We start from the raw sequence: 22,927 nt of genomic DNA, 5'->3' as shown, positions 1-22,927 counted from the left end.
GCATCATTTGGCTGATCACTCTGGACATGAAGCAGACTTATTTGTGTTGCTGCATTAAAGAGTTAATGCATTTCTATTAAGACTGCCGTGAGATAACATTGTCCTGTCGTTGAACTGCTCTCTCTGTAAGCTGGCTTTCCGTATTTCTTTGCTCTTTCAATCAGGTAAATGAGAATTCAGTGCCACAGAAGCTGAAAAAATGCTTATACTTAAAAACTGGCACAGGCTCCTTTTCATAAAGATTTGTGAGTCTTTTCTGGGCAACATATTTAATCATCCCAGTTGTAACTACTGAGAGGCACACAGCAGACCTGTGCTGAAGAAATGGGTCCCTGTGCCAGCCAGTTCTGCCAAGGTAATAGAAGTAAAGTGCAGCAACTACTCTGTTATGGGATTTTCCCTGACCTTAGACTAGGAATTGACATTAAAATGGACCCCTGTGACATATCAGTTCTTAATTAGCCAGGCTTGAACATGCTTCCTGAGTGGAAAAGTTCTGCCTGTTTTGTCAGTGGTTTCTGTCATGTGTCCAAAGATGATGCTGAACTTCAGCCATATGTGTACTGGCTGCAGGCATCCAGCATTCAGAGCTCACTTCTAGATAAAAGGGAGAACAACAGTGTTGGTAGGAGTTGCTGTCATGCCCAGGGATGCAGTCTATACATTATAAGTGTATACACATCAGTGTATAATGTATTGCAAGGGAGCTGGGGATCAGGGGGAAGCTTACGTAGAAGATGGTGCTACAGAGCCAAAGCCATCCTTCAGTGGCAGGTTCCCAGAGGAACCTGTTTTCCCAGGGCTACGTGAAAGATTTCACCAACTCTTTCAGTTAATTTCTCTTGGTTTAATGAACAGACCCAGATAGGTAGTGCTGCTCTGGAAGTCATCTTGATTGACACTTTTAATGGGTCATGGCACTTGCTGCAAGCACAGGTTGCAGACGCCTTCCCTGCCAAAAGCCTGTGTGCCAAAGCAGAGGCCAGTGACTCTTAGAGGCAATGCATTTGGCTTTCCAAAATACTTCCTCACAGGAGGGCTAGACTGTGGCTAGTCTTTGAGGCAAAGCAGTGTGCCCAGGACATCCCCTTGGCTCTCACCAGCATGGAGTAGGTAATGCTCTGGGGTACAATGTTTCCAGAAACATTATCACAGTGGGTTTATGAGCTCTGGTTTTCATTTCCTGAGGATCAGCCACCAGTGTCTCTGCAGCTATCCAGAGGACCCTCCATCCTCTGCCACCTCTGTGAGCCACTCCTGAAGCACTTGCTCACCAGTGGCTGGTGGGTTTCAGCTGTTTGGCTTCTGGAGCCTGATGCTGGTGGCTGAGGGCTGTGTTTGAAGAATGTTCTCACCCATGGCTTGCTCAGGGCTGTAGAGGGAAAACACTACAAGATCAATCCTGGATCCTCCAGCATTGAGATTCTGACAGCAGGCTCATGTTTCACTGGGAATTCACAGGCTCTTTGAAAGTCTTTACCCTTTAAGAATCTGGTATTTTTCAGTTTCTTAGGCACAGAGTTGAAACAACTGAGAGTGCCAATCATCAGATCAAAGCTCTTCAGGCTGTGAAGATACAGAGGATAACTTAGTCTACCTTTTCTCCTCTGCCCCTGGTTCACACAAACCCAGCTTCCAGAGGAGTTACCTTGCTATTCATCAAGCTGCAGCTGTCTGTTTATCCATATCTTTGTCTTTCCTACTCCTGTCCTCTACTGACTAGAAGATCCTTTCCCCTAGATGCACAAGTTTTGCTGGGAGGGAATCCACAGGCACATTTTCCAGTTACAAGTGTTTTCTGTCTGGCTGATATGGATGTTAAATTGGAATTAGTCTGTCTGTTGCTTGTTTGTGTAGTCTTACCCCACCATCACCAAATGTGCTGGATAGATATAGTGTGATTTTTTTTTTTCTTCTGAAGCTATGAAAAGAAAATGTTTAGGCTGACAATATACAGAGCAAGAAAATAAACTTCTGTGGGTAGGTATGACTGGACTGGCAGCTCCCCAGGGGAAGTGCAAGTACATACAATTTTAAGACAATATCCTTAAATACCACCACCTGGTTATAACCACAGCCACATGTCCTAGGAGGACATTATTGTGAAGCAGCTCATCAAACACACTTGGATTTAGGGCTTTGTAAAGGATGAAGAGAGCCTTGAGGTGAAATAAGTTCAGCTGTTAATAAAAATGGAAGCTCTTTTCTGTACTAGAGACTAGAAACTTCTCACCCTTACACTGAACTGAAACCTCCCTGAGTCCCTGGTAGTGCTCTTCTCAGAAGAGTATTAACAAAGTCTGTGATGTCTCAAAGGGCAATGACTATCTTCCTACTTCTGTTTCAGATTGCCCCTTTCTTTGTACACCCCCTTCTTTTCCCTAATACCAGTTAAGTGCATTGTTACCATCTCTCTTCTAGATAGGTCCTTTTCCCCCCACCCCCAACCAGAGGAGTATTTTGTCTTTCCCTTACTGAACCAGAAGGTTCTTCCTGATGAATGCAGGAGCATCTTCCACTTATGGGTGCATACCTTGCTGGGCCTTTGGAGTAAGGTGGCCCCTTGTGGTTCATCAGGAATGTGATGAGTTATCCCACAACTGGGTGGGTGGAAGGTTTCATTACTGTGTGCACCTAGAAGGAATAGGGTCACTGGCCCCTACTTTTCCATGCAGCCTCAGTGGAGTGTGGTATGAGTTTTGTGATCACTTGTGCAGCACAGTTCTGGGGGAATAAAAAAAAAAAGCTATAATTGCAGTCCCTGGGAAAAGCTTAACATGCTCCAAAATCAGAAAGCAATTGAAACTCCTAATAAATTTCTATAAATCTGGGGTTTTTTTAAAGCTGTTTTCACAGTACCAATGTGGTCTGTTTGCCTGGGCTTGGCAGAGGTGAGACTAGAGCTTTTCCAAGCTCATTGGTCTATTACAGCGAAAGATAACAGGCAATCCTTCAAGTATTTTATGTTGCATTGTTTATGGCTTTAAGAAGCACCCCTTGCTTTTATTTTTGCAGGAGAAGCAACCAGCTCAGATAGTTGTTTTCTGCAACAGGTTCTAGACATGACTCATCCTGTATTTATCTCAAACAAAGCAGGCAACAGCAGATTTAAACTTAAAAAATTTAAAACTAAACAAAGTGGATTGCCATGACAACACCTGCTACCTACAGGAGTAGCTCTGTTTTTCTGAACATGCCAGAGATGCTGAGAAGTGAAAAGAAATATGTGCTATGTGCTGAAACTTGGATTTCCATGTTCAATTTGGAAAAAAAAAATCAAAAATCACTGCTGTAATGCAAATGCTGTTAATCACCCTGGGGAAAAAACTGATTGCCAATTAAGAGACAGATCCTTCTAACTACCCGTAATACTTCTGCCTCCAGTAATACACCAGTATTACTCCAGTAATACTCTGTCTTGCCTGGAATCAACTGATAGAGCACAGGATGTCACAGGCAAGGATTCTTCTCCTTTGAAATTCCAGCAGACATGAACAGCAATAGAGAGTAGATCATTAATTCATAATGTAATTCACTTAGTCAACTAATTAGAAGAAAATACTTTTGTTGCCATTTGCAGGTAGGCCACTGAAATCTAATTAGCTCCTGGTACAATTCCACGAATATTTTGAATCTTTCAAAAATTTGCATATTATTTCCTTGCAGTGTCAGCTTTGGTGAGAAGGCACTTCAGAAGTTTCTCCTGGCATTTAGCTTTTTCCCTGATTAGCCCTGTGTTATGAGACTCACACATAAGCAAAGGAATAGCTTGGGCTTTAGAGAACCCTAAGTAAAGAGCAGCACTGAATAGTCAGTAACTATTATTATCATCCTGTTATTTTTTCCATTTCTAGTACCTAGAATGGTGATAGTTTGTAAAGTTTAATTTTATTCAGCCATCCAACATGTTCAAGGACATGTTACCAACGCTGAAAGCACATCCAAACTTTTAATTGAATCAGAGCTTGCCTGAAGGCTTTCTTGCAGCTTAGAAACACCTGCTAAAATCAGGCACTGCCCTCCTGGATCTTGTTTCCGTGTGTGCTGTTGGGATGTGCATGTTCACTGAGAGCCTTTAGGCTTCACAATGAGAGATGTGTTCAAGGGTTCTCTGGTAGGATGTCTGAAGAGGTGACCCATTTGACTGTACATAGGCAGTAATAGCTGTCACAGGCTTTAAACTCATTCACCACTGTTGGCAGAATACATTTAAGGCACTAATTGTTGCTGTCATGGAAGACAGATTGCCCATCTCCTCTGGGACCTGCCTCTGGCAGTGAGCTGGGTGTGTGGCTCCCAGGGAAGATGGAAACTCTACAAGCACGGGAAAAGAGACTTGTTTACAAACATCTCTTGGTCAGTGCATGTCCTGGAGCATATCTGCTCATATTTAAATGCAGTTGGTCCTAACCTTCCAGCAGAAATGCATTGACACACACTACTCTGGCAACCCTGAATTCTTCTTACAATTTGTTAAACTGACTCAAATTTGTCATGTGTTTTCAGACTGTTTTTATTTATTCTGTGCTGCCTAATGATTCATCAGCTCTTGCCTTATCAGAGAAGACGCAGAAAAGCAACTTGTCCATCTTTAAAGGCAGTGCTGCAATTTGCAAAGATCCCCAGTGTCATAGAATCCTAGAGTCGTTTTGGTTGGAAAATACCTTTAAGATTATGAAGTCCAACCAGTAGCCTAACTCTGCCAAGTCCAGTGCTAACCATGTTCCTAAGCACCACATCCATACATCTTTTCAAAGCCTCCAGGGATGGTGATTAAACCATCACCCTCGGCAGATATTCCAATGTTTAATAACCCTTTCAGTGAAGAAGTTTCTTCTGATATCTAATGTAAATCTCTCCTGGCACCTCATTCCTTCCTACCCAGCAGCCCAGTCTGAGTAAACAGGGGAGGGTTTCTGGGGTGCCTCATGTTTGCATCCAAACTGCCATGAATCCTGTGGATGCCTATTGAAAATGTTAATGTGCCAGACCTTAAAAAGGACACTCCCTCCAAAAACTGGGCTCACCTAAGGCATCAAATGCAAAACAAACTCAATGCTTCTGAAAATCCTCTCTAATATACACACTTGTAACAAATTACATAGCATGACATTATTCAGATTGACATAAATGGACATGCTTTTTCTTTTAAACGTTAAAGCTAGAAATTTATCTGTTTGGCTTTTTAGTAACTATCTGCAAATCAGTGCTGGTAACATTTTCTGCATTGATGTTATATTGAGGCTGGTACAGAAATCTGTTTTGTATTCTGGCTGAGCAGAGATGGGGCCAGGCCACACATAATGCCACAAGTGAGCACACTGGCATGATTAAGCTCCACCAAATCTTGCTTTGCTGTGTTTCCCTGTGTTTCCTTTTCCCCAGGAAAGATTGGCTTGGTGACTAGAAAAGACATACTTGTTTCTTTAGAAACAGTGACCAGTGAAAATTGTGAGAAAGGTTTGAGGAAAATTAGGTTATGATTTTGAGAGCTGGCTTTTCAATCCCTGCCTCTGTTAAGAGAGAAGATAGGTTTTCTCTCATTTTTCACCTTGTTTCCCTACATCAGAGTGGGGAAGGGGAGGAAAATGGAGGGATGGAAGAGAATTGTACCAAAAGGCTGAAGTCCTTAGAAATGTGGGAATATTCCATTTTCCATCAGTACTGGGAGCTTAGAAGGATATATGGGAAAACAAGAATGTGCCTTTTCCATAGTATACAATGAAACATTGTTCTGGCTATGTAAACCTCCCAGCTTTTGGGTTGCTGTGCTGCTGGAGATGTTTGCTTTTTGGATGAGAACAGAAACTGATATCCTAACTGACTGTGGTTATTTAAAAATGTTTAAACAAAAACTTAGTTGTGTTTTCCTTAGTCCTTGTGACCCATCTGGGAACTTCTATTCCTGCCTGCCTAGAGTCACATTTAGCTTCAGTGTCTTACCCCTTCTGCCATAAATATGATGCAACCTTGTAAGTGCTGTTGCAAGGGGCTGCATTATGCATGTTTCAAACTGGCAAGTGAAACAAACCTCTTGTCTACATGGCTGTACGTCTCTTGGAGGTCCTTTGTCACTTTTTTAATAAACCTGGTAAGGTACCATGGCAACTGGGTGTGAGAAAAACAGCCCAAGCAGGCTCAGATGGAGGAAATTCTCTGCAGGATAGAATATAATTTCATTTCTTTTTGAGTATTTGCTGTCTTATATGTGGATTTTTTCCATTTGTGAACAGAGAAGGGTTTACTAGGGGTGCTGAAATTGGGCTTGGTTGACTTTGGTTTGCCAGAATAATCTTCAGCCTCTTACATACAAAATGCTTGAACTTTTGTAAATATGGTTTGAGGGGGATGCACCTTTGGGCAAGTATGTGCCAAACAGCAAAAGGTTGGGGCTGGCAGATAGGGTGTGTTGGTTTTGTTTTACTTTTTCTTATATCCTTTTTATTATTTTTCTAGTTCTCTTCAGGTCAGTCATGATGATATTGTTTAGTCTTCTTGAAGCCCTGCATACTTCCCAGAGGGCAGCATGGTCCCCATTTCTGCTCCCTATTAGTTTCCTCTCTATTGAGAAAACTAAAAAATGAGGATTGCAATAACTCAAGGGGTTCTATAATTGTCCAAGACTTCTGTGGCACACTCCCGAGCCTCAATAAGCTGTGATGGCACAAGCCAAGAATTGCCCTGTGCCTCCTTCTGTATTTTCTTTCCATGTGAGAAAAGTCAGAGCTCTGACTTTAGTTCCTCAATATGATGCACATAGTAGGATTCCTCAATTATAAGTTAAACTCAGCTAGAGGTATATTTTGAATTTCAGGAGTGATGCAATGAACTGTGAAGCAGTTCCATATATGTATGTAGCTGCTTAGTTGTGATTCATGTATCGTTGAAGCTGGTAGAAAGTCACTTCAAAAATGTAGGATTTGGATGAGAGGTGAAGAATTCACAGTTTTCCAAAGGCTGGTGCATAGAAACTACATAAATATTACTGGTCTTAAGTTATTTCTTTAAATGACATGTTGAACTGCCTCTCACCTATGTTAACATTTCTATATTGACAAAGACAAATGGTATTGCCTATGTGTGCAGAGCTACTTATTTTTTCTCTCCTCCCATACAGTAAGTGGTAATTGCTCAAGGAAAATGTATTTATTAAGTTCCTGTTTTCTTTTGCAGGTTTCTCACTTATTCCTACCTTCTGGCCTTCAACGCATGGCTTCTGCTGGCACCCATCACCCTGTGCTATGACTGGCAGGTTGGCAGCATCCCTTTGATCGAGTCACTCTGGGATGTGAGGAACTTAGCCACAGTGTTCCTGGTGCTGGTGATGGCATTACTCAGCCTGCACTGCATAGCTGCATTCAAGGTAACACCTAAAGACATGCAATACAACATTTAAAAAAAAAAAATATTTTATTTCCTAGTCTTCGGATGGAAGGTCAGTAAGCTAATGTTTCCTCTCAAATGCATTGGATGAAGGTGGAAAAAAATCACACCACTACATAACTAAAGCAGGCAAGCTTAACAGGTGAAAATGTCCCTCTAATTGAATATCTCAGTCCCTAATTGGCCTGATTTGAGGGCAGAACTTGGCCTAGAGTCCTGCATTCAATTTCTGTTAATGATCCAAACCCCACTGAAGTTGTTAAGTGTCTCTGCCTCTCCTGTAGTCATTAGGCTCTTTATCACTTGTTTCAAACAGGATTAGGAACTGTCATCTGCAGGGCCATTTGGAGATGAAATCAATTATTGCATTCCTACATTTGCTATGCTTCTGGAACCTAAATGTTGGATGTATCTTGATGAGAAGATTTCCCATTAACAAAATAATCAAATGGACGAAGTCTGAAATGATCTCAAAATTGCTATTTATGGTACATAAGATAGTTGGAAAGCCATGCTTCACAATTCAGCATTTCAGATCCCTCATTAATCATATTGCAGAAATGAAAATGTGGTTGTACCAGACCTGTCAGAGATTCGGATATGTGCTACACAGAAGGGGTTTGTTGTGGATCATAGGGAGTTACAAGCTACTTCTCCTTCAGTTGTGTAGTGAAGCCTTCTCTAGGAAAGTTAATAGTAATAATTTATATTCCTTATAATTTAATAATTAATAATTAATAATAATGTATTCCTTATACAGAGGTATCACTGAAAAACATCATAGGGAAGTGATGGGTTTTAATGTGCATGTTACACTGAAACGTGCAGGTTGTGCCCGTGCTTCAGCCTACCCTGTCAGTGCTCATGATAAGGACAGAAAATAAACCAAACAGTTTGAGACTGACAAGTTATTAATTTAGTTTATACTTTGACAGGTGCTGTATGAGAAATATGGGAAAATGCCTTATGAGCTATTCAGTAGTTCTACCTGCTGGCTGTGCACCATCTTGTATTCCTCCTGCTTTCATTACTCATTGCTAGAGATACTCAGAAGTCTTTGTATTAGACCTAGTTCTGTTCCCAGGGAAGTTAATGATAAACTTCTCATTAGCTCAGTACTGAATGTTTCTGAACCATCTTATCCTGTGCTCTTTAAATTTTAAGTTGCTATTTATTTCTACTGTTGTCAGAATTGATATGATGTGTAAAATTAATGTTGTTGATGTGCTGGGAAAAAAAATCTTTCAAGATTATCTAAAGCCATTTTATGTTACTTTATTTTGGATAAAATTATAATCACGGAGGACTGCTTTGGGTAACTGATTTGTTTGTCTTCTGTCAAAGTGCAAAATGAAATACTTCAAGAGACTTTGTGCATTAAATGTCTTGATCTTATCACATTTTTCTTCCTTCTGTTATTGTGGTTTGGTGGGGATTTTATTTTTCTTTCTTTTTTTTTTTTTTTTAAAGGCAAACCAATTCAGTCTCGATTTATGAATACCGCTGCCTGATTTGAAACTGCCACTTCTATTTTTTTTGTGAGAATAATTCACTGCTTTGCTTATAGCCATGTTGCAATAAGCAACATGAATTCTACTCTCTAGGCATCTACTTACTGGATACTTTGAAAATAATCTTGTACATTCCTTTGTGTTTAGCCTTGAAAATCCCAAATCATGGAATAAATTGGTTCTGAAGTGTTATGCTTTTGAGTCTAACCCAAGTAAAATAAGAATCATCACCTAGTCTTGACAAAGTGCTCTGATCTAACCTAGTCTTAATCAAAGTGCTCGCAGCCTCTCAGCAAACACACTGTGACCATGGAACTGGTGGTGGTTTCTGGGTGTCAGCTTGGACATGCTGACATGCTGACCCCGCCCTAGGTATTATTAGAGATAGCTAAAATATTCTGCTTTTCAGAATATTCCAGATTTCTGAAGCTATTTTTTATTTTTAATGGCTCTCTTAATAACCCAATTCTGATAACTGCTATTAAGTGGTATGAAGAAGGCTGTGTTGTGCCAATTAGTCTGAATTATTGAGGAAAGCAAACAGTAGGAATAGGCACATTTCCTGGAAATTAATTATCCTGTTTGGCTTTGGACATTCTCAGGAGTATGTTCTACAGCGAGGAGAGGGAAGATCAGGACACATGAACAGCAGGCACAGTCCATTACATTAGGCTCTTAAAAAAGCTTCTTTCCAAATGTAATGTCAGTGGCCTTTCATACAATGTTGCTCCCCCCCAAGAAATCCCATCCTCAATCACGAGGATGAGGAAGCCTCACACGAGCTATTTCTCAGTATTTTGCGGCTCGTAGGCAGCATGAGAGGCATCTGTCAGTTTTTCACAGATCATAAAGTGTAAGATGTTGTGCTTTCTTTTTGAAGCAAACACACAAAATTGTCTTAGCCTCCATTTTTCTCTCTTTTTTGATTGCAAAGTCTAACCTGGAAACAAGCAATAGCTTGCAGTTTTCAAAGGAATGGTTTAAGAGGGAATAGGCATGGCATTTGCATGCCTTTCATTTGAGCATGTAGGTGGGCAAGGGTAAGAGAGCACAAAATCTTATATTCACTCTCAGTGGCTTTCCTTATTGTGGCATGGAGAATGGAAGTGCTGGAAATTATTTTGGCAGAAGTGAAGATATTTCTGCAGTGAATGCTGCATTGATTATCAGTGGCAAGAGGCAACGCATGTGTGTTTACAAAACAAGTTCACAGGAGACTCCCAGAATTGTGTGGACTGTTGTTGGAGAGCACATGTATTGGATTTCTGCCTTTGTTGCCACTGAATTTTAAACAGGGCTAATTTGCTGTTGATGTTTGTGATTAGGATAGTAATGTTGGCATCTATGGTAGTGCTGATAAAGGACAGTTAAGGCATGAAGCTTTCTTGTTCTATTTCATTTTGTGAATATTATACCTCAGAAGGAGAAGAAAGAGTGATTTGCTTGGAACATCTCTCTTACTAGATGGGGTTTTTTTATGCTGAAAACTGCAGAAACAGAGAAGGAAGCTCTCTAGTTTGTTATTGCTTGTAGAGAGAAGCCTCCCTTCTTGTCCCTGTGTGCTTTTGCTGCTGTTCTCCTTTCTCTCATGACGAGGAAGTGGTTTGAAAAATTCCTTCGTTAATTCCTTGTGTATACCTTTAATTCACTGTGTTATTTCATGTGCATAGTGCTAATCCCTCTTGCATGGGACAAAGAGCTCCTCTGAGCAGCTCCTTGAGAAGGACCTGTTTCTCTGCACAGTGTTTGGGTGCACAGCCATGCTCATCTCTTGCTGTAGCCAACACTGTCAGGTGTGACAATTAATGTCTGCCTTCAGCAGGCCTGATGGGAGTCAAGAAAAGGTCTTCTGCTTGGCATACCTCCCACTGTGGGAGTAAAGGACCTTTCTGTCATCTCTGGCCAAGATTTTTTCACAGTGACTATAATGTGGCAGAGTTGTAGTCCACCATTCAGCAGCTCTTTGAAACCTTTTGACGTTTGATTTTTCACCATGCAGATGCCCAGCATGCTCTGCACATTGGTGTCTCTTGAGCCTTTCTAGTCAGGACACCAGGAGTCACAGGCAGGTCTTGAAATCCTCAGGTTCTGCTCAGCTCTGTGCAGTGAACTTCCTCACCCAGTCTGGTTGGGTTGACTGGGAATGAGACAAAGCTGTGGTATAATATTGCAAAGACAGCCACAGCTGTGAGAAATGGAGATGGGCTTCCAGCTTTGGGACTAGGTAGATTACAAAGGCATCAGTGAAATGGATGAAGCACTCTTTTTTTTGCATGCCAAACAAGCCAGTTATAAGGCCAGAGAAATAACCTGTCTGATGCTTCAAATAGCCATTAGCATCTCCAAGGGCCCAGAGTGCTGCTTTTCCATGCTGGAAGAAACAATGAGCACCTGGTGAACTAGAGAGACAACAACATTTCTTGGCATGTAGTCAGGATGACAGTCATTTCTTTGACATGTCATAATAATTCAATGAGCATGAATGGAAAATCCTTCAGATATTTGAAATGCCTCTCTGCGTGGCATGTTTAGGTCACTGCTTAATTAGCAGTTTGATTAAACTGCAGCTTTAACTCCTGTAGTTGTAGCTGTGAATGTACAGAACACATGGTGGGTCATATTCCATTTTCCATGTGGTACCTGATACCTGGAGGGCTGGAAGCAAGAAAACTCTTGTGTGTGTGCAGTGGGGAAATTCAGAGCAAGGTGATCTGTAAAACTAATTTGAAACAGTAGCTTTTGTACCTGACCAGTCTGGGGGAATTCATTCCACCTCATATTGCATGGCCTTTGATTTGCATAACCAGCGCTGTGGAGGTACCTTATGGTGGTTCTTAAGCACCTTCTACTTGTTCAGGGGGAACACATCATGATAAACAGAATCTGCTCATGTCTGAGGGAGTGCTGCTTATGTTTCACATCAATTTAAAGAAATAATCTCTAATGTCCTCTAGGATGTCCTCTAGAACGTGCTTTGCTGCTGTGTGTCACATGGCTACATACGGTTCAGGAGGTTTAGACTTGATATGAAGAAGAATTTCTTTACTGAGAGAGTACTTAGGTGTTGGAGTGACTGCCCAGAGAGGTGCTGAAGTCACCATCCCTGGAAGTATTAAAAAAACATGTAGATGAGACACTTCAGGACATGCTCCAGTGGGTGATACAGATATTGTTATAGATATTTTATTGGGGGGGATGTTGGCAGTTGGATGCCGTGATCTTAGAGGTCTTTTCCAACTGTGGCAATTCTGTGACTCTGTGAAATTGTGATGATTTTCAGATTATATTCTTTACGTGCAACTGAGATATGTATTATTATCCTGTTCTTTCATATACTTTAGTTGTTTGGTTTTACTTTAGGTCTAATTTTAAAGTACTGCTGCCTCTACATTTCTCTGCATTCTGCTTCTTAGCCAAGACAAGGCATTTTATACTGAATTATTATGACTTTACTTTGTGCTGTAATTGGCATCATATTGGCATTTTTCTGGTGGTTAATTTGTATGAATATCATCTTAGCATATTCCTCAGTAACTGCAGACTGTATTTCTTAGCTGACAGTGTTTAGTACTATCAAGGAGAGGCAGGCATTTACATCTTCTGTTTGTGTGCATGTTTCTCTCATTTCTGCTGCATTCATTATGTGTATTCTGCCATGCTATTTACTTTACCCTACACTCCTGAGACCTTTGCCTCGTTTCCCAGGTTTGGCATTTCATTAATAAATCACAGCTTACGGACCTTTCTGGGGAACAGTTGCCTTTTACAATATTCAACAGTAACACCAGCATAGTTAGAAAGCAAAATTCATATGCCACAACACTTCCAGAACAATACCTGCTTCAAAGGCAGGGCAAGGTGAATAAAGCTATTTATCCATGGAGTCTAACTGACGAGCTGGAAACCACAGTTATTTTCATAAAAGGCCCATTTAAAATAAACCCTGTTTTCATTTTCCTGAGGGCCCACTTGAATTCCTTCCACAGAGAGAGGTCAGGACTGAGGTTCTTAATCCTTAGCAGCGAGGTTTTTCTATGCTGCTTCTGTTGTTAATGTTGCTGTGGGGAGAGAGTAATAAACCAGAAAGACTTAGGTCATTTTAATAGGGCAGGTACTTCTGCCATTTTCAGCATATTAACACCAAATTACTGTATTTTCAAAGACACTCTTTCTGTTTCTACCATTTTCTTCTTCTGATTTGAGTCAATATTTCAAGGCCCACTCAGAGCTGAAAGGTTTTGGAGTGGCACAATAACAAGGATGAGTGGGAGAGGGTAGGTGGAATGAGGACCAAGAAATTTACAGCTGAGGGATATAATGATGCTCATTATGGTTACTTGGTCTTAGTTAAACGTTAGGGTGCCAAACTATTGTGTGATTTTTTTTATTAGGATCCTCTTGTTCTATGTTACCTCTCAAGAGCGAACTCACCGTGAACAAAGTTGCTTTTACAAAAATCATGCTTTTACATACTGTAAGCAGTATGTGTACATTTAAATTTTACCTGGGTTTTTTTTTTTCCTCCACATAGCGAAGCAGCCTGCAGTCACAGAATGAAAGGGAGAAGGGAAAAACAACCTCAAGGTCAAAAGCATTAATTTAACTCCTGGAGCAATATGTTGACTTTCCTATTTCTTTTTGGAAAGTTCCATTTCTCTTTCAAAGACACGTGCTCTCCTGCATCCTGCTCAAATCAGCTTGTCATGTGGAATTAGAGGTTGCAGAGATTAAGGACTGGGAAAATGAGTTTAAATCTTCAGGGAACTTTAGAAACCTGGGCAAAAAAGACCTTAAACACACAACCGAATGGATGGGTAGCTAAGGTCTACATGGAAAAAAGAAAAGTAGTAGATATCAAAATTTTACTTTAAGATACTAATATGAAAAGTGAAATATTGGTAGAATATGCTTCTGTGCCCTGCTGTGGGTTATGGGATTGGGAGAGGATATTTTCTCCTTTCATTCTGTAATTGAAAGTCTGATTTCCAGAGCTGTTGAGCATCCACAGTTCCTATTGATGTAAATATAGGCACTTTCAGCATTTCTGAAAAACAGGCTTTTTTGGCTGACCAAGATATGCTTTCTTCTGGAAATGGAAAGCAAACAGTCTCGTTAGGGTGGTCTGAGATACGTGCCAAAGTTTTCTCTTCAGATAATCCTGGGTTTTGAAACCAAACATATTTTCAAGTGTTTTGATTCAGTTTCTGGCTGGTGTATATTTGCCTGTACATCAGTTCCTGAACAGGTGGTGCTGCTGGTGAGCTGGAAAGTAGTTTTTGTGGTCGTCAAATGTTCCAAATAAGATTGACATGTCGGGTGGTTAATAAGCAGTCAGAAATGATGATCAAAATAGCCCTGAAAATCTCCATGGCTTTGGACTGTCTCTAGAGTATAAATTTTGCTTAATTCTAGTCAGTAGTAACTGTGGGTGATTTTATCAGAACTAGATGATCACCAATGAAAACAGAGTTATTTTAGGAAGACAGTGAGTTGCTAAGCCTGGCATTCAAGCAGCTGGCACTACTGAAGATGCTGAATTTTTATTTTTTTCTCTAGTGAGATGAAGGAATAAAACTCCTGAGAAATTGTAGTGATTACAGAATCTGTGTCTCTTTTTGTAGGAGCAAGCTGATTAAACCTTAGTCTGAGCCAGGTTTGAATCTGAGCAGTTACCTCTTGTCACCAAATGTTTGAGTTTTCCAGTCCATCTGTTGACACTTGGCATTTGGCACCGTTTGCTCGGAAGTGGTGGCACAGGCAGCAGAGTGAAGTAGCCACAGCTCCACAGTGCCCTCCTGTTTGACTACAGAAGATAGAGATGTATGTGTCCCATCCTGGTTTTGGCTGGAGACCTGAAGGAGACCATGCTGATGATACATGTAGTATGGTAAAGCTGTGCCATGACCTATCTGTGCCTGCACCAGTGAGGAGGGACTTGGGACCACCCAGCGCTTGCTTCTGCAAACTTCATGTCAACAGATTTTTTTTCCTGTGAAGGAATTAATCCCTAGGGTTGATTCCTAATTATCTTAACTTTGCTTTTATCACCTGATGTGTGAATGCAGAGTGAATTTGACATGCTTCTGCACTGTCCTTTTTAATTTAATGTTGTACATTAGAAGTGCAAGAGCAGAGGTTTGCAGATCCTGACCTCTTGCCAGGTGAGATGTTGCCAGTGGTCTGCTGCAGGCCAGTGAGCAGTCATGTTGCCAAGCTGCTGGCAGCTTCATGATTGACTGATAAAACAGGAATATATGAATTAAGTTTGTGTGCCATCCACACTAAGTGCCTCCACAAATGGATGTTAGGCGTAAACTGAGGAAGTATAATCCTCTGTCTGTGCTCTACAGACTGTCATGTAGCTTCTTTGAATCTCTGTGTTTCTTTTGATGGATAATGCACTTATTTCCTAGGCCTGCAATCATAATGTATAATAGGAGTCATTGCTTTTATACAGCCTTGCACTACCCACTTTCCTGGACAGCAGCTTTTCTGAACTTACAGTCAGAAGTTCCAGACATTGCACTTGCTGCAGTGGACCATCCAGAACTCTGTGGCAGAGGATGATTGATGTTTTTTTTAGAAAGGAAGTCTTTGCTCCATGGAGCTGCTGTTTCTGAATGGTGGAAAGCTTACACTTGCCTCACTCTCAGAATAAAGTGCTGGAGGAAGAAATGAAACCTATTTGATTGCCACCTCTCCATCAAACAGGCAAGCATGTATAAACACCTTCAGAAATATTCCAAGGCAGGACAGAATGGAATTTACTTGTACTTGTTTGCCCAGCTGCCATCTGCCCTGAGGTGTAACTTGGTCCAGCTGGGAGGAAGGTTGTCCTCATAGTTCCAGCTTCCAACACCTCAGCCCTTGGAGGTGGCCAAGGATTGTGAACATAAGTCCTGCCATCCATTAAGTGTGAGACTTAATGGATCTGGCACCTCAGACAATGCTTTCTCAATGGTAGAAATAGAGAATTTACACTGGGCTTATACAAGTCCATAGTTTGGCAGATATGTCAAAATAATTTGCATACTTCCTGCACCTGTAAGTCTGTGGGCTTTGGCTTGTAGAAGATTTGTGGTTTAATGGTAATCAGCAAATCTTTATTTATGGCCAGGAATATGTCTTCTATGGAATATGGGAAGAACTTTCAGTTGCAAACACAAGACTTTCTTCCTTTTCCCCTAAATTGCCAAGGAAGAAATTTTTGAGATTTATTGCTGTGTTAATGGGGTTTGGCCATGGAGTGTTTCTTTGCTATTTTCTATGAGACTGAGTGACAATTTTTGCCTTGCCTTTGGGAGAAATGGATTTCTTTAGTTCTTTTATAAATCTGTGAAAAGTAGTAGGTTAAAAAAAAACCCTTCTTTATTAGTTTTTTGTTTGTCTGGTTGCTGTTCTTTTATTATTATTTTCTCTTTAATGCAATGTAATGAAGGCCTAATTGTAATTAGAGGTAGATGTGAATTTGACCCCCCCCCCACTAAACTATCTAATATGTAAAGAAAACTATTTTGGTTTGAAGTTGACTTGTCTGTAACAAAAGAAATCATTCTAAGGTTAATTAGAAGATACTGCTCTTTTTTTCCCCAGAGTCCTCTTGTGACAGTTTGGAAGGTAAGTTCTACGTTTCCAAAAGAAAGCACTATCTTTAAGAGGAAAGAAGATAGTCTTTGTAAAAGGAACGAAGCGATCCATGATTTCTAGTCCTAGCTTTTTTATTTTAAGGAAAAAGTAAGAGAAACAAAACTGCCTGCTACTCTTGAAAACCTTTTAATACTGCTCCAGGCACTTGGCAGATGATGGTTCTGCCACCTTTATCTCATCTATCTCTTAAGTGGACTTACGTGAGCAGAGTAGTTAAACCAAGTAAATGGTCCCAATATTTCTTTCTTTTTTTTTTTTCCCTGGGAAATATAGAAAGCTACAGATTAATATTTCTGTTTAAAAAGCATGTGAAATGTATCTCCCATGGCCTGTACTGAATGGAAGATCCTGCTGCCCTCTGTTCTGCAGCCCTACCTTGCCAGTCTGTAACCTCCTTGTGCCATTCTGTCTTGCTTGTCTACTCATTTATAAATCTATCAGCCCCTCCAGGGGAAGGGGGAATAAAAGGTGAATCTGCTCAGTAAATTTTGACAGGGAAAAGGATAAGGAGAATATGGTGTCCTGTGAGACTTGTGCTGATAGCTTTTAGCTGTCTGGCGTTGTCACCCGTGGTACACACAAACCTTTCAACACATTGAGGTTACATTTCTGTCCTTTTGCTGCTTTCTCTGAGCTGGCAGGGTGACTAGATGCCAGCCCTTGCTGGGAAGGCAGGGACAGATAGTCCTGTTGTGCCTCCAGCCCTCTCAAGGCTGGAGTAGATAAAGTTGCAACTCTCAGGTCAGGGCAGAGCCTGGTTTTGCTCGGTATCTAATTGGTCAGTAGCAACTATTTAGGGAAGTGAGAAATTAGATCTGGCTGTGAACAGGGTAAACTTTGCCTCCAGTATACGTTCTGAACTATAGACAGGCAGTGATTTAGGAACTGCTTGCACCAGAGGCCACATCCCAACCATCTTGTTCATGGCCACAGATGAAATTCAAATGAGCAGCATCCCCACCTGCTCTTCCTACCCAAGGGTTCTCTCCTTCCAGGAAGATCCAGCCTCAGGGCCAAGGTGTCAAAACAACAAAACTCAAAGTGTTCATACAATTTTTAGAAATGTTAATAGCTGGATAGAGGACAAAAACCCAAACTGTGGTCTGAAGTGACCACAGCACCAGGCTGTCAGTTTGACCTCCTGACTCACAGGCAGGACCACGTGTAGCACAGAATCAGCTAAAGCCTGGCCTGCAAGGACCATCTCTGCACAAAAGCTTCTGCCTTAACAGAATGTTTTAAAAAGGGTGCTGCCAGCTGCCAGATATTTCTTTTTTTCAGAAATAAGTAGCACCATGGAGGACTTTGCTGCTCCATGGGGCTGGTTTGTGAGTGCTGGGCTCCTTTCCCTGAGCCCTGCCCAAGGGACTGAGCTGGCACCACTCAATGGCATCATCCTAGAGCTGTAACTTGTTGTGGGAGGAGAAATACCATTTTCTCCTTCAGCTGAGTTAATTCCCACATTTTCCTCTTTCCTGTTTGATGTATAAGTTTTATTTGTCTTTCTCTAGCATTCAGTTTCCTTTGCTATCTGCAATGCTGCAGCCTTGAATAACACTGTGTCCTTCCTGAGGATGTTAACTAGAGGTTGCTTTCACAATTACAGATTTTTTGAACAATGACTGGAGAAAAAATTGATTGCTGGTTCATTTGAAAGCATGGGACTATCTTGCAGACAGATATAATTTTATCCGTTAGAAGTGGACTATCTTTTGCCCAACATACCTTCTTGTGCCTCTGGGTGTTTCTTGTTAACCTCTTTGGGGTAGAGTGGTGGCACCATAATTAAGCCAGACAAGGTGGGAAGGAATTGTCAAAAGGCAAGAGAAAAATTGAGCCAGAGCTGCATGGGAGGGAAGTTAAGAAATGATTTTTAATACTTTTTTTTCCTTTTTTTTTTTTTTCTTTTTTTTTTTTTTTTTTTTTTTTTTTAGTCTATTCAATTTTCTATTGCAATTATAAGCCAACCATTACTTCTGCTCAACAGCTTTATGGATTGGTGTCAGCTTCAGCTCTGGGAATAGTGTACTTTAGGTTCTGTTCTGACTGCAAGGCACTAATTGTGATTCCAAGACACTGAAAAAATGGATAAGACGAGCAGGTTAACTGCAGTGCTGTTTAAAGGAGATATTGATAAAGAAGTCTGGAGGCATGAATTCTGCTCCCCTCTCTGCTTCCATTGGGACAGGGGAAGCCAGTGCACTTTTTTGTGATCCTGTGGTTCAGCTCCTCTAAAGCAACATCAGAGCCTCCTGGCATGTGCCCTTGCATTTGGTACCCACAGGAAATGTTTGTTGCCTTTTTTTACAGAATAGGGTGGATATATTCTAATACTGGGATTTCTGAATTTCAGCCACTGACTCGGCCAGTGGTAGCTGATGTTGCAGTCCATAGCTGTGCAAAAGCAAGACAGGCTGTACTGCTCGGTCCTGCATCATTGATTGAGCTCTGTTCCTCTAATCAAAAATCTTATTCAGTGTTTCTAAATTTAGATCCTTCAGTAAAGGTAAGTCAGTTTGCCCTCTGAAGTTGAGAAATTGTCCACAACAATTAGGAAGTGCTACAACTGTTAAGTGATTCTGGTTGTGTGTGTTTCTAAGCGTGAAAAAGCTGTTCCTGATGGCTGCAGAAGGGCTGCAGTGGTACCCTGGGGCAGGGAAGCACAAATGTCTGCCTGGGTGATATAACAGAGGTGATGCTAGAGTTCTTTTATCCTGGTGTCATTCTTTGGGATCATCAATGGAAAGCACGAGCTGATTCACTATGAGGGTGGGCAACCTGTTCTTGCCTTCTCTCTGTCCTCCAGAGAAGTTGTGGATGCTCCATCCCTGGCAGTTTTCAAGGCCAGTTTGGAGTAACCTGGTCTAGGGGGAGGTGTCCCTGCCCATGGCAGAGGTGTTTTGAACAAGATGATCTTTAAGGTCTCGTCCAACCACAAAAAAATCTGTGTTTCTGTGATTCCCCCTCTTGGGTTCAATCATAAATCTGAAACTCAGATTGTGCAAGGAGGCTTGGGTCACTCCATGGCAGAAGAGGCCGCATCCTGAGATGCTTGTGTTGGCCTTGCAGATCACAGTTGTTTTGAAGTGTATGTGGCAATTTGATTTCTCCTTAGGGAGTGAGCCAACATTAAAGAGAGCTCAAGGGAAGGGCATTAAGTGAGCTCAAGTGAAAGACATTAATTTGAACTTACAGCATGTCTCAGATTTCTGAGTATGGAGTGCTCATGTGCAAAAGGATCATTTCAAGTTTAGATTTATTGTCCCCAAAGAGATAAAATGACTGCATTAATATACGGTTTGGGGCTAGTTTTCTTTACACAGAATGTGGCCGACTTTCTCATTTTCTCAGCTTCTTCTTAGCTATAAACATTTAGGATTGAACACAGCAGTGTATGTGTATGTGATATGAGTTTGTGTATTTACATACAGCCACACTGTGGTAGACCTGCTAATATATACATTCACACTATTCTATACTTATGTATTACCAATATGGGGTATATCTTAAGTACTATCTTTGCCATCTCAAGAGAACTACATACAGTAAATCTGATCCTGGAAAAGATACTAAGGGTAATAATACACGCTGTGCTTAGTGTTTATGTGCTTTCAGAAGCACAAAAAGTACATAAATATGGAAGGGCAGTGTCTTGGAATAATTTCTTTTAAATGCAAAACATACCAAAGTTAATCTAAGTTGCTTTTTTATGAATAAGAACCTCAAAAAGAAAGGGGAAAGTTAGTGGTGAATTAAGTTGGATTTTTTGAGTTGATATTTGTTTAATTTTGTGTTATTGCAGAAACTGGAACACAAAGAAGTTTTGGTTGGCTTGTTGTTCCTGGTTTTCCCATTCATCCCAGCCAGCAACCTCTTCTTCAGGGTGGGATTTGTGGTGGCAGAGCGAGTCCTTTACATGCCGAGGTAACTATTGCAATTGAATTCCTTTCTAATGAGACCACCATCCTGTTTTCTAAAAGCAGGCATTGCTTCTTCCCTTTTACAAGACTTCAAACACAATATTGCTAGTCCATGTGTTCTCTGAATTTTGGCTTGATAGCATGAGAGATTTTATAGCTATTTGAGAGCAGATAGCTTGGCAGAAACAAAGCCATACAAAGTCCTTTTTTTTTTTTTTTTTTTTACCATAGATTGTTTTGCTGTGCTTGAAGCAGCTCAATACAGTGATGAGGTGGTGTTTCTGGATGATTGTCCTTCAGGACTCTCTTTATATCAGTAGCAGTTTATATTGTCCTATGACTTTAACTTAAGGAGAGTATCTGAAAAGTTAAACTGTCATATTTTTATTATGGTAATGCTCAGGTTTCCCAGTCCATTAGGTGGTCAGGAAAACCAAAGGTAACAGTATTGCTGACTTAAAAGACTACTGGCTTCAGTTGTGGAATATGGGTGTGACCTGCAAGGTATTGACTGCTTAGACATCTAAGGGCAGAAGATTTGTTGAAGCAGTTGTTGAAGAGGATGAGGAAAATCCATCCAGTCCTCCAGTGCCTCAGTCTCTGCCTTGGGATTCCCCTCAGCTTCCATCCTCTTATCACTTCAGCAGTCTGGGTGCTTCCGATTGAATTTACTCAAGAACAACTTTGAGGTATTACTTCTGACATCTCCACAGTATCCAGACCAGAGCCTGCAGTTGCAGACAGAGGCCAGTTATCCAAGATGCACCACACCATTGCCAGTTTCACAGAATCAAATGATAGTTGAAGTTGTAAAAGACTGTTGGAGATTATCTGGTCCAAACTCCCTGCTCAAGCAGGGCCACCGAGATTAGGTGGCCTGGGAGCAGGTCCAGATGGATTTTGAATATCTCCAAGCAGGAGACTCCACAACCTCTCTGGGTTGTGTCTGTGCAGTTTGTTGCAGCTGTGAGCATGAATGGTCATTCTTGAATGCTGCATGTCAGAAAGCCCACTCCTGCCCTTGGCTGCAGAGCATCAGCATCTGCTGTCTCTAATGGGAACTGCCATTGTGGAGCTGTTGACAAAGCACAAGTGCTCAGTTTCACTCTGGATTACTTTGTGATGACTGAAACAAAACTTTTGTTCCACAGAGTGTTTAAATTGTATTAATTTGGACCCAATGTGGTTCCAAAAATCCTAAGAAAAATACTTATAGGTGATCTTTTGCAGATCCATATGCATATTCTGACAGTCATGTGCATAAGCACAGTCAAAAAAAGGGATGCTCATTGATGTAAAACTCAGGCTGTGGAGGAGCTGCTGCATTTATCAAAAGCTTCTTATGCAGTCAGGCTATATTTCTGTAATCTGCTATATACTGATTTACTTTTTGGGTCAAATCCTACTGACTTTATTCACATCACTAGCCCTGCTTTTTTCTGCTGAGAGTATACCTGGAAAAATAACAAGTGAAAGTCATCCCTCAGAGTTACTATGCAAAAGATACCCTCAACTAATGCATCTTGCATCATTTCAAATTAACTTGGAAATCAGATTGCTTTAAATTCCTGTAACAGAAAATGAGAAAACACATGAAAGTGCAAAGCTATTAAGGAAACAGCCAGCTGAACACAGGGCTGTGTTGAGTGGTTGCATTTCTGAATCTCAAAAGAACAACTGCAGAAAATACTTCAGCTGTCAGCAGTTCCTCATCCTCCTCCAGATGAGACTCCTGATATAATGAGAGGAGGAGCAATGAAGAAGAAAAAAGGGCTGTGTTTGCACAGAGAAAATTAATCAGCGTTAACATGTGTGCATATAGTTTGTATAATGCTTTTCATCCCCCTGAGGGCTTTGCAAATATATGACCTACAAAGTAGGTAATTGATAGTTGTTGCTCTTTTTCAAGCAGGAAAGCTGAGGCAGAAGGATTAAATGATTTCTCTGGAGTAAGTCTGTGTCAGAGCCCCTGGATCGCATATTTGGCTCAGATCACTCATGCCCTGCTTTGCAATATTTGGGTTTTGCCCTTAGCCCAGGCTGCCAGGCAGTTGCCATGAAAAGGGAAGGCAAACCCTGGCAGTTTACAGAAGAGGTGGGCAGTTTCCAGCCAAAGAATCTGGAGTGAGCTGAGCTCTTGGCTCTGAGTTACCAAGATACAAGCTCTTACATTTTGGGTACAAAATGACATGAGTTGTGAGGGTGACTTCTGCAAATGTTCGTGACAATGTCAGAACAAAAGTGATATGGTTTTATTGTTGGGGTTTGGTTGTTTTTTTTTTTTCCCTTGGGAGTGTGACAATTTAATAACAATGGCTTTAGGAAGGGCTCATGTTCTTAATTTAGAACAGGCTTTAGCAGTTTTCTTCTGTTACATCTTGAAAAGTGCTTTTCCTATCATTGCTGTTCCATCTCTAAAACTCAGCAACACAGAGGTTGCCATTCAGAATTATTTAGACGAAAGTC

The 22,927-nt window shown here is 41.0% G+C and overlaps 1 protein-coding gene across 1 annotated transcript in view; it reads left to right on the top strand.

Annotated features, from left to right (window-relative positions):
• TMTC1 (transmembrane O-mannosyltransferase targeting cadherins 1) overlaps nucleotides 1–22,927 on the top strand; it is a 144,518-nt gene that overhangs the window by 62,843 nt on the left and 58,748 nt on the right. The window contains exons 8-9 of the mRNA XM_071769015.1: nucleotides 7,174–7,363; nucleotides 20,344–20,465. Of these exons, the coding sequence (XP_071625116.1) occupies nucleotides 7,174–7,363; nucleotides 20,344–20,465 (312 nt within the window). The remainder of the gene's footprint in view (nucleotides 1–7,173; nucleotides 7,364–20,343; nucleotides 20,466–22,927) is intronic.

The sequence above is a fragment of the Heliangelus exortis genome, chromosome 1 (genome assembly GCF_036169615.1).
Source record: "Heliangelus exortis chromosome 1, bHelExo1.hap1, whole genome shotgun sequence".
Classification (NCBI taxonomy): Eukaryota; Metazoa; Chordata; class Aves; order Apodiformes; family Trochilidae; genus Heliangelus; species Heliangelus exortis.
This window is presented reverse-complemented; position numbering and strand designations above follow the sequence as displayed.